Below are 12592 nucleotides of genomic sequence, written 5' to 3'. Positions count from 1 at the left end.
AAGACCATACAGTGTTTTTACAGGACAGGTTCCACTCAGAACAGGCCTCGCCATGGTCCACCAAAGGAGTTGAGTGCACGTGCTCAGTGTCATATCCGGAGGTTGTCTTTGGGAAATAGACGTGAGTGCTGCCAGCATTGCTGCAGAGGTTGAGGGGGTGGGGGGGGGTCAGCCTATCAGTGCTCAGACCATACGCCGCACACTGCATCAAATTGGTCTGCATGGCTGTTGTCCCAGAAGGAAGCCTCTACTAAAGAGGATGCACAAGAAAGCCCGCATACAGTTTCCTGAAGACAAGCAGACTGAGGACATGGCCAGAACCATGTCCTGTGGTTCGATAAGACCAAGGTAAACTTGTTTGGTTCAGATGGTGTCAAGCATGTGAGGAGTACAAAGACAAGTGTGTCTTGCCTACAGTCAAGCATGGTGGTGGGAGTGTCATGGTCTGGGCCTGCATGAGTGCTGCCGGCACTGGGGAGCTACAGTTCATTGTGGGAACCATGAATGCCAACATGTGCTGTGACATACTGAAGCAGAGCATGATCCCCTCCCTTCGGAGACTGGGCCGCAGGGCAGTATTCCAACATGATAACGACCCCAAACACACCTCCAAGACGACCACTGCCTTGCTAAAGAAGCTGAGGGTAAAGGTGATGGACTGGCCAAGCATGTCTCCAGACCTTTTCCAGCAAGGCAGTGCTGGAAAATAATGGTGGCCACACAAAATATTGACCCTTTGGGCCCAATTTGGACATTTCCACTTAGGGGTGTACTCACTTTTGTTACCATGGTTTAGACATTAATGGCTGTGTGTTGAGTTATTTTGAGGGGACAGCAAATTTACACTGTTATACAGGCTGTACACTCACTATTTTACATTGTAAGCAGAGTGTCATTTCTTCAGTGTCACATGAAAACATATAATAAATTATTTACAAAAATGTGAGGGGTGTACTCACTTTTGTGAGATACTGTATATATGAAAACATAAAGGATTAAGCAGTGTACCACTCAATGAACAGAACAGAACTAAATCTGTTGAACAATTTGTAATACATTTCTAAAGAAGTATATATATAAAATATATGATATAACCACACTCAGTTAAGAGATTGATGTCACAACTAGTGGGTTTTCTTGTTATTAGACACAAACTGTGTGGGAGAGAGGGAGAGAGAGAGAGAGAGAGAGAGAGAGAGAGAGAGAGAGAGAAGGAAGTGAATGTAAGTCTTTAAGTGTTCAAGTGCTTTGAGTGAAACATAACACTACATATTTGTCTGACTGCACAACCACACACCAACCTGATGTTACGGGTGTTCATGCTTATGGGTGTTTGGTCTGCGAGTCTGTGAAGCAGATCTTCTTGCCCAGTGCAATAAGGATTGTACTTTATACCTAAAGACTTGTCATAACCAAAAGAATGAACACAGGTACTCTTCTTTTCAATGGTCTTGAACATAAAAATATGCATTGTTATATCCCTCTGGACAGATGAAACTGCAGTTTGAAAGTACATGTGTATTTACTTTAAAAGAAATACACAAAAAGCCCAGAAGTGAGTAATGGTTGAAATAATTCCACTTCATGGAAACATCTACAATTAAACTTATTTAAGCAGTGTACCTTTCATATATAAATAATAAAAAAAAAATCTTAGCTCAGGCACTAAATCCCTTAAACAAGTATATTTTAAGCAAGTGATGCTTGAGAAAGTGAAGTGACAAAAAATACCACACACAGGTTAATAGTTGATGTCACAACTTGTGGGTTTTCTACCACACGGATAGAATCTGCTACTCTGTGTGTGTGTCAGATCCTTTAGGTTTGGTGAGTTGTGAATTTGTGCCTCCATGGATTGCATTTGTTTGTCCATCCCACAGATGCTCATTCAAATTGAGATTTGGGGAATTTGGAGTCCAAGTCAACTCTTTGTCATGTTCCTCAAACCATTCCTGCACGATATTTGTAGTGAGGAAAGGAGCATTCATTCTGCTGAAAGAGGCCACTGCCATTAGGGTAGATGTTTAGGTAGATGGTATGTGTAAAGTAACATCCACATGAATGTCAGGACCCAAGATTATCCAGCAGAGCATTACACAGAGCATCACACTGTCTCCACCAGCTTGTCTTTCCCGCACTGGGAACATCCCATTTGACAAGTAACACATTTTAAACATCCAGTCATTACCACTGACTGGCATAAATTATCCACAAAGAAATGCATAATTATTATAGAGTGGTTTAAGTGGTCAGTGTTGCTAAACTGGTGTTGCATTTGTGGACTTCCTTTGCTGTGTAAATGAATAAAGTATACCTTTATGGCAGAGAAAATGATTTTTGTAAGGATAATTCAAGCACTAGTTCTGAAGCTCCTCATGTTCACATCAGTTGACCAACTTTAATCTTTGTGTCCATAACTATAATGTCACAGCTGTACTTTACAAAAGTCATTGCGTACGGAGACACATGTGCTTCAGTATGACTTCAAACATGTAGCTTTAACTTATTAACACTGTGCAATAACACTTTCTAGTCATCTCATGACTCAGTGGACGCAGTCCACTCCCTAGCTGAGAAACGTTTGCTCATTCCTCCCCCACACTCCCACCTGCCAGTGCTAAGTAAAAAGTTACCTAATATCCCCCCCCCCTTTAAAAAAAAAAAAAAAAAAGAATAAATGTTTATGGGGAATTTGAAGACTTCTCATTGTTTTCAAACAAGCAGATCTTCCCCAGATGCACTTAATGCAGGGTTACTATCATGTCTTATCAGGATTTTTTTCCCTACATTTTGGGTTCTGAAGAGAAAAAGAATACAACATGAATTTCATTTTCTCTGGGCCGTTGGGTTTGAGTGGAGGGATGCACTTGTTCTTATTAGCAGATATTTTCACCAATTTTGTCTGAATCTTTGTTGTATTTATTTCTTTTCACTTCAAAAATCAATTAAATATAGCATTTGGCAACATAATAACATAAATGAACAGAAGAATGTGTAAACTTTACTCCCCATGGCAACTGTTGAGGAAGAAGTCCAGAAGTGTGAAATGCTGCAACACCAGTATTACACTTTCTGCACTGAGCAGAAAAACAGAAGTTTTCTTTGTGAAAAGATCTTGAATTACACTGAATTAAGAACTGTAGTGCTCAATGTGGTGAACAGATTCTTGGCTGATGCAGTAAATAACTTTGAATTTTGCAAGACTTTTTCTGCAAGTCATCAGAAAATAAAGGCAGCAAACATGCTTATAGATTGTGGTGGATGTCACAACTTGTGGTCTGTGTGTGTGTGTGTGTGTGCTTGCATGTGTGTGTGTGCGTGCGTGTGTGTGTGCGTGCATGTGTGTGTGTGTGTGTGTGTGTGTGTGTGTGGATGTACATGCTCCAGGGCACTGATGTAGGCATTACAGTCAAATGGATATAACATATCACAAAGTCTTGGCACCCCACCTCTAGACTAAAGCCACCCTTGCACCTTATAACACAGTCTAATTGGGAAAAATTAGACTGTGTTATAAAACTGTGTGCAAAACTGATGTCTATGCAGACCAGAAACACTATACACTGTTTTTACAGCACATTTTCAAAGACTAACATACTGCTTTTTAAAACTGCTTAAAACCCAAACAGCTTCAAAATGATTTTGTTCGGACACAAGGATCAAGAAATACGTTATTTCTATAAAGATATTGGAAAAAATAAGGATATTGAAGAGAAAATTGCATCAGAATTTCTGATGCATTCTTGTTACAATACAAATATTTACAATACAGTGAACTACTTTTATTCTTATTCTATTATGAAGTACTGATTTATGTTTACTTTATTATTCATTCAAACTTTATAGAATTCAAAAGTTCATCATGTCCTTAGTGCTCCCTGTTGTTCAGTTTCTTTAGGTCATTAACTAAAGGCACCCTGGTGGGTATATTTTCTCATATAAATGGCACATAAATATCAAGTCATTTCTGTTTTTTTAATTGCATGTAGGGTAACCAGTAGGGCACATCATGTTTCCTCACTCCCAGGGACACCCTACAGTGTAAGAACAGTATTATATATTCTCCACTGGAAGGGCATTCTAGAGTACATTTCATCATGATTTATCACATATAGAGACTTTATTCTATTTGAAGAACAGCAATTAGATTGCACTTTCCCTTATTTCCCTTATTTCCATCAAGTGACAGCAGTTGAAATGGAGCTTTATTTATTATTTGTTTGTTTGTTTATTAAAGATAATTGTGTATAGATAGATAGATAGATAGATAGATAGATAGATAGATAGATAGATAGATAGATAGATAGATAGATAGATAGATAGATAGATAGATAGATAGAGTGAGGGAAAAAATTATTTGATCCCCTGCTGATTTTGTACGTTTGCCCACTGACAAAGAAATGATCAGTCTGTAATTTTAATGGTAGGTTTATCTGAACAGTGAGAGGCAGAATAACAACAAAAAAATCCAGAAAAACACATTTCAAAAAAGTTCTACATTGATTTGCATTTTATTGAGTGAAATAAGTATTTGACCCCTTTGCAAAACATGACTTAGTACTTGGTGGCAAACCCTTGTTGGCAATCACAGACATCAGACATTTCTTGTAGTTGGCCACCAGGTTTGCACACATCTCACATCTCAAGGAATTTGGGCCCACTCCTCTTTGCAGATCCTCTCCAAGTCATTAAGGTTTTGTGGCTGACCCTTCAGCTCCCTCCACAGATTTTCTATGGGATTAAGGTCTGGAGACTGGCTAGGCCACTACAGGACCTTAATGTGCTTCTTTTTGAACCACTCCTTTGTTGCCTTGGCTGTGTGTTTTGGGTCATTGTCAGGATGGAATATCCATCCACAACCCATTTTCAATGCCCTGGCTGAGGGAAGGAGGTTCTCACTCAAGATTTGACGGTACATGGCTCTGTCCATCGTCCCTTTGATGCAGTGTGGTTGTCCTGTCCCCTTAGCAGAAAAACACCCCCAAAGCATAATGTTTCCACCTCCATGTTTGACGGTAGGGATGGTCTTCTTGGAGTCATAGGCAGCACTCCTCCTCCTCCAACTCCATCCGAGTTGATGCCAAAGAGCTGGATTTTGGTCTCATTTGACCACATGACCTCTGAGTCATTCAGATGTTCACTGGCAAACTTCAGATGAGCCTGTACATGTGCTTTCTTTAGCAGGGGGACCTTGCGGGCGCTACTGGATTTCAGTCTTTCATGGCGTAGTGTGTTACCAATTGTTTTCTTGGTGACTATGGTCCCAGCTGCCTTGAGATCATTGACAAAATCTTCCAGTGTAATTCTGTGCTGATTTCTCGCCGTTCTCATGATCATTGAAACTCCATGAGGTGAGATCTTGCATGGAGCCCCAGACCGAGGAAGATTGACAGTCCTTTTGTGTTTCTTCCATTTGGGAATAATCGCACCAACTGTTGTCACCTTCTCACCAAGCTGCTTGGCGATGGTCTTGTAGCTCATTCCAGCCTTGTGTAGGTCTACAATCTTGTCCCTGACATCCATGGACAGCTCTTTGGTCTTGGCCATGATGGAGAGTTTGGAATCTGATTGATTGCTTCCTTCTGTGGACGGTGTCTTTCATACAGTTAATGAGCTGAGATTAAGAGCATTCCCCGAGAGTGCTCCTACTGTAATCTCAGCTCCTTACCTGTATAAAAGACACCTGGGAGCCAGAAACCTTTCTGATTGATAGGGGATCAAATACTTATTTCACTCATTAAAATGCAAATCAATGTAGAACTTTTCTGAAATGCGTTTTTCTGGATTTCTTTGTTGTTATTCTGCCTCTCACTGTTCAAATACACCTACCATTAAAATTACAGACTGGTCATTTCTTTGTCAGTGGGCAAACGTACAAAATCAGCAGGGGGTCAAATAATTTTTTCCCTCACTGTAGATAAGGATATGACAGGTAGTATATGCAGAAGCTGGTGAACTAATATATGTGTTTGCATAAGATAAGTACATAAAGATGTAAAGAGAATTATGAATAGGATGAGAATAAATATATAAAGTAATATGAAACTACTTTTCTCTGGTGCAATTTGCTTACAGCTTCAGGAAGTTAGAATACAAAAATAGAGCAACGTGGTCTGGACTATAGTTACTAATGTCACACGCTCATGTCGGTTTCTTCTGTACAACATCAGAAGGATTCGGCCATTTTTTATTCACAGAGGCCGCTCAGGTGCTTGTTTAGTCTCTTGTCATTTTGAGACTGGACTACTGCAACTCTCTGATGATGATCCAAAATGCAGCCGGGTGACTTGTTTCCATCCTGCCTAAGTTCTCACATACCATCCCACTGCTGCACTCTGCAACTGGCTTCCAATAGCTGCACACATCAGATTCAAAACACTGATGCTTACCTACAAAGCCAAGAATGGATGAGCATCCTCTTACCTCAAAGCTCTTATTACTCCTCACACTGCACCTCACACCTCCAATCTACCAGCACTGTTCGACTGTTCCCACCATGTCTCAGGGTACAACGTAGGTATACATTTATACTCTTCTCTGTTCTGGCATCGACGTGGTGGAATAAACTTCCCCTAGATGTCCATACAGCTAAGTCACTGATTGTCTTCAAACGATGGATGAAGACCTACCTCTTTATGAAACACTTAAACTAGCTCTTATTTTTCCCTGTTTGTTTTATGTGTTGTTGTATGTTGATGTTAAAAATAAAAACTCAGTTGTTTGGCTGATGGTATCCAAGTCTGTGGCCTCTTGAACCAGTGTTAATGTATTCATTGACAGAGACTTCAAAGTACATTTATACATCCCTCTGGAAAAGAGCGTCTGCCAAATGCCAAAAATGTAAATGTAAATAGATATTTGTACATCAGAGCACACTGAAATTATCCACAGAAATGCATTTAGATTTTACATGACAGAAGGGAGACTTGTTCTGTTATCATAATGCCATGTCTCTCATAATGTCAATTCGTTAAGATAATTTGATAACTGAGACTCCTGTGGTCCTGACTTTTCAGTCTTTAGTGTTTGTTATTTCTCCAGGTTCAAGTACACAGTTATGCAGTTTTATGAGTTTTGTGATGCCTTTGAGACCAGCAAGCATGTGACCCCCAACACACGCACATACACATGGTTAGATTCTGTTCACCCTTAAATGAGAATTCTGCCAATTCACTGTAGCACCATATTTGTTTAATATCTTTATAGACATTAACATTATACATCATATATTTTTGACGTATTAGCAAAAGAGGAATGCAGAAACTCTTTTTAGGCTACAGCTAAACATATAGATAAACATATTCTACATATATTATTCATAAGCATAAATATCTTCATTACAGAGAGATATGAATTAAAAAAGTGAAACATTCTCACAATGTAAAATATGGGGGGAAAAGACAGTACAACTTTGTAACATTGGCCAATCCAGAAATCACTGGTACTGCATACAGTACATCACGAGACAATTCTTAAAATATAAAAGATACAGTATATATGGAAGTTTCAAATGCTAGACCAGATGGCAGATGATTAAAAATATTTAATTCTGAAACTTCCATATTCAATTTTGCCTGCTAACTTTTCGATCAGTAAAGAAAAAAAAAGTCACATGCATTTAAATACCTTCATACAAATCATTCTGCTTCACAACTGAATAGATGTCTGTGGATTTTTGTTGGTCTTCCTGCTTTGAAGCATCCTGTTTGAATCTAATCTTAATCTCGTCTTCTCCACTCCCTATAGCATACGGAGAACCTGTAGGAAAAAAAAAAAAAAAAAGATCTTCAGCACTTTATACTGCCCAGGGATTTCACTGAATCTGAAGCCTATCCCAGAGACACTATGCAAACCTCAGGAATACACACCAGTCTATCTCTCTTTCTCTCTCTCTCTCTTTCTGTCACACATACACACACACAGATACACACACAGACACATTTGCACACTTATTAACAGCTTGGTCCAGTTTAGCAAAGCCAGTCCACCTACTGGCTTGACATTAGGAGGTGGAAGGAAACACAGTCAAACTGCTGTGTCACCATGCTGCCCTTCAATAATTATTATGAAAAAGACAAAACACAAGAATTCAAAAGGCTTACATTCCACATCAGCAGTTTCCTCCACATCATCCCCACGTTGGTTTCTGCAGGTTTAAGAAAACGTGTTGAAGCAGGAATAAGTTACAACAGAGGTCATAAAGAACACACATGGTTCTGAATGACATTGTTTACCTTTGTAGTTCTATCGCCTTAGATCCTAAAAAAACATTATTTAACAGTGTCAGTTTATGATAAAATGGCTTCGTTGAGAACAAGAAGTTTTTACATACTATAGTTTCACAAGGATCTCACCTGGTGAGGTTTTAGTCTTTTTCCAGATAAAGCCCACAGTAGCTATAGCAACAGCCAGTAGTATGGGAATTGTGGCGTATAAAGGGATCAAACCTGTGTCTGAACAACAACTAAAATGTGGGTAGGCAGAAATTGCTGAACACACACACACACACACACACACACACAACACACAAATGTATCATATGCAGATTAAACTCACCTGTCGTTATTTCAGCTATTTCAGATCCTTTGTCCTCAGATCCTTTAGGTACACTGACTGTAACATTATTTATGATCTTCCATGTTGCTTTTGCTTTATTATAATTGCGCATTTGTACAGCACAAAGATATTGTCCAGCATCTGACTCTGTTACGTTACTGATCCTGATGTTATGGTTGGTGTTTCTGCCGTCAGTTTGGTTTGAGAGTCTGTGAAGCAGATCTTCTTGCACATTGCATTGACGATTGTACTCTATACCATAAGCGTTTTCAAGATCATAAGAATACACACAGATACTGTTCTTTTCAATGGTCTTGATCCAGTAAACAGAGAAATCCTCATTGTTATATCTTTCTGTAAAGATGAAACTGCAGTTTAAAAGTACATCTTCTCCTTCAGTTAGCTCGACTGAAGATCTCTCCACAGACTTGTTTGTTACTGAAGGAAAAATAGTTTTGCTGATTATTCTGAAAAACAGAATTGTCTTGAGAAAATACAGAAAATGAAAACTTACTCACTGTCTTCATTTGCAGGGGCGACTATGTATGACGTGACAGTGTTGGGAGACGGTTTGAATGGATACAAGAAACCAGAATCCAGAGCAGTGACACATCGAAAAAATCCACTTGATGCTATTAGCGGAAATTTTTCATCAACTTTGTCTGATTCGTTATTTGTACGGAATTCCTGGATATTGTTAAGTCTGAGTGGTTCACCAGGAACACACTTCACTGTGCAATTCACATCAATTATGTTGTTAGACTTTGTGCTTATTTGCCATTTGTTGGTGTTGCAGGACAGTTTTACTTCATTCTCTGTTGTATAAATGAATTCAGTATGTCCTTAGGAACAAGGAAGAAGATGTCATTAAAGTTTAATAGCACACCATAGTGACTAAAACACATCTAGTTTAATTTTCCAAAGTGTTTAAAAAAGAAAGATTTTCCTCTTAGATTGTCCCCTCTTCCTCCTATTAAAACTGACGCAGAAGAATATAACCCTGTAACCACAGAATGATAATATATTAATAACTAAAAGAAATGAAGAAATCCACTTACCAAAACATTTACTAAGAAAAATCACCAGGAGGACGAAACTCTGCACCGCCATTACTGCCCTTCACACTGTGGGGAAAAAAAAAAACAGAAGTAAGTTTGGAAATTTTGAAGCATTGCAAAATAAAGCTTTCTGAGGCTGAGGTCTAAAATGAAACTACAATAAGAAAAAAACTACCTCAGAAGGTGGATGTCATAGCATGTGGGTTTGCTGACTCGTGTGTGTGTGTGTGTGTGTGTGTGTGTGTGAGTGTGGGTGTGTGTGTGAGTGTGGGTGTGTGTGTGTGTGAGAGAGAGAGAGAGAGAGAGAGAGTGTTTGTGCATTTGTGTGCGTGTGTGTGTGTTTATGCGTGAATGTGTGTGTTTATTTGAATGTTTGAGCGTGTGTGTGTGTGTGCATGTGCATGCGTGTGTGTGTGTGTGTGTGTGTGTATGTGTGAGAGAGAGAGAGAGAGAGAGAGAGAGAGAAAGAGAGAGAGGGGGGGGGTGTTTGTGCATTTGTGTGTGTGTGTTTATGCATGAATGTGTGTGTTTATTTGAATGTTTGAGCATTTGTGAGTGTGTGTTTCTGTGAGTGTGTATTTGTGTGTGTGTGTGTGTGTTAATTTAGCTTAGAAAAATGTAATATTACATCACATCTCACCTAGAGTATAGGCAAACAGTGAGTAATTCCCCCCACAACACGACTTCCTCTGAAAGAGAAATAATGAAAAGAAAGGGGAAAAGAAGGGTATATTGAAGCAGAGAGTGGGTGTTTAGTGTCCATCCTGAGCTTTAGTGTGGACTGTAATTTGTGTGTATCTTAGTAAATGAATTAATGCTTTTTACGTTATTTGTTTTGTGAATAACAATTTACTCAGTTATAGACTTACCAATGGCAGTTTTGACCAGTACATTAACAGCTAAGTGAATGTCCTAACTCCCTTAAAGTGTGTGATGCATGTATATATGTAACACTGCTTCTTCTGAGGTAAACAATGTGACAGAGAAAGCCATCAAATTCCCTAATCCCATCTCCTTCTTTTTGGAAATGAATCATTTTACGTGAGAAGCAAAGAAATATTTTGGTCTATTTTAGGGCTGTGATGGTCCATATCAATGAATAAACATTTTCTGTGCACATGTGAACAAAACACTTGAAGACATGGTCTTAGTACAGGCTATAGTACATTGTGTACATTTCTGCTTCATTTTGTAAATACACGTGATTTGTGTCTTGTGAAAATATAGTGGTTCCAGTCTGCTTCATCTTTGCTTAATGGCTAAAGAGCTTGCTGTCCCTGCAGTACATAGTGGCAGTTTCCTGCCACTTGACAGAGAAAAGGCTAATAATAACATTGTAGCACCATAAAATCTGCCATTGAGTTTAAACAGACAGCAGTAATAATGTGAACTATAGCTCCTCTATATTATTATGTATGTAATCTGTGCATGTCTTCTGTCTTTTCCAACCACTTAAAATATGAGCTGATATCACTATTCGAATATACTTGTTGTCTGAGAGCTCACGATGGCTCAAATATTTAGAAACTGAACTGAACTCATTTGAATCCACTATAACGGGACCCAGTATGGCTTGTTTAAAAAGGTGATTTAAAAACACCCTAAAATCTGTTACATATATTTGTATACACTAACCAGGCATAACATTACGACCCTGACTGGTTTGCGGTTATGCAGCCCCATACACAAAATACACTGTGTATTCTGACACCTTTCTATCAGAACCAGCATTAACTTCTTCACCAATCTGAGCAACAGTAGCTCATCTGTTGGATCGGATCACACGGGCCAGCCTTTCGCTCCTCACGTGCATCAATGAGCCTTGGCCGCCCCTGACCCCTTGAAAAAGCTTTATCAAAATATCATGAACCTATTTACTGTATTTACTTATTTACTTTTTTAATTTTTTTTTTTTTTTTTTTTTTTTGAAAAGCATTCACTTGGTGGATCTTAAAATGAGAAACTCCAACTGCTGGACAAAACCAGGAAAAAATTAATATTTTTAAGTGCTAGAGCCATCTAGTGGGTCACAGCAGTTTTGTGACATATTGCAACTGTACCATAATAAACTGTAAACTTTAAATCATCACCTCTCCACTTTCTAAATCGTCTAAATGCTTTGCTTTTTATTTGCAGAACAATAAACAAAATTTGAGACATTTATAAAAAATGACTTAACATGATTTTAAAGCATGTTGTTTGAAAAAATTGGTCAAAAACCTATTCCAAAAGCAACAAAGAAAAACTCAAACAATAGCAAAGATGGAACTTCATTTGCAACTTGAAAAAAAAAAAAGATTTAAGGTAAAAAAAAAAAAAAAAGAGGGAGAGAGAGAGAGAGAGAGAGAGAGAGAGAATAATCTAACAATGTTAGTTTGCAATTTGAAAAAAAAAAGATTTAAGGTAAAAAAAAGAGGGAGGGGGAGAGAGAGAGAGAGAGAGAGAGAGAGAGAGAGAGAGAGAATGAATAACAGAGAATAATCTAACAATGTAAATAACAATGTGAGATTATGGGGTATAAATAAAGATAAACCAGTTACAGAAGGAGACCTCTTATTGATGGTGTTAATTCAGGACACAGAAAATGGCATCCTGATATAGCCTTCTGAAAATATATGAGTCTATACAGCAAAACTAAGACAAGCTTAAAGAATATTGTCTTTCAAAGAAGCTTTTGATTTCCGTTGAGTATTAAAGCTTACGTGTAATGTGGCAAAGAACACTGTGTCTGCTTTTTGGAGAAATGTCAACATGCTGAGAAATTCAGCCCAGACATCCCTATCCCTGGTCACAGATTCCTGGGTGGATCGCCAGATTCTCCCAAGCCAGCTGTGTCATATAATCTCTCCATCCATTCCTGAATCTGTCCTTAAGGTCCAGTAAGCTCTAGGAGGCATCCTTATAAGAGACTAAACCACCGCAGCTCAGTTTGGTTCATTTACTCCAACGTTCTCCCAGATTGCTGAGCTTCTCATCCT

The 12592-nt window shown here is 38.6% G+C and overlaps 1 protein-coding gene across 1 annotated transcript; it reads right to left on the bottom strand.

Annotated features, from left to right (window-relative positions):
- Positions 1 to 7164: 7164 nt before the first annotated feature.
- On the bottom strand, positions 7165 to 9896 carry LOC131347671 (uncharacterized). The gene is made up of 8 exons (XM_058381965.1): positions 9790 to 9896; positions 9615 to 9680; positions 9075 to 9398; positions 8557 to 8994; positions 8355 to 8453; positions 8235 to 8259; positions 8103 to 8146; positions 7165 to 7758 (listed from the first exon to the last, which is right to left on the bottom strand). Exons 2-8 carry the CDS (start codon positions 9664 to 9666, stop codon positions 7619 to 7621), a joined length of 1122 nt encoding a protein of 373 aa, XP_058237948.1. The 5' UTR covers positions 9667 to 9680; positions 9790 to 9896; the 3' UTR covers positions 7165 to 7618.
- Positions 9897 to 12592: the final 2696 nt, after the last annotated feature.

This window comes from Hemibagrus wyckioides, linkage group LG27 (genome assembly GCF_019097595.1).
Source record: "Hemibagrus wyckioides isolate EC202008001 linkage group LG27, SWU_Hwy_1.0, whole genome shotgun sequence".
In the NCBI taxonomy this organism is placed as follows: Eukaryota; Metazoa; Chordata; class Actinopteri; order Siluriformes; family Bagridae; genus Hemibagrus; species Hemibagrus wyckioides.
The sequence above is the reverse complement of the archived record's forward strand: the minus strand, read 5'-3'. Positions and strand labels throughout refer to the sequence as shown.

Coding starts and splice junctions, on each gene's coding strand:
- LOC131347671 (XM_058381965.1), bottom strand. CDS start 9,666: ATGGCGGTGCAGAGTTTCGTCCTCCTGGTGATTTTTCTTAGTAAATGT. Junction 9,399..9,614: donor TTTTCTTAGTAAATGTTTTG/GTAAGTGGATTT, acceptor CTTGTTCCTAAG/GACATACTGAATTCATTTAT. Junction 7,759..8,102: donor GGAAACTGCTGATGTGGAAT/GTAAGCCTTTTG, acceptor TTTTTCCTACAG/GTTCTCCGTATGCTATAGGG.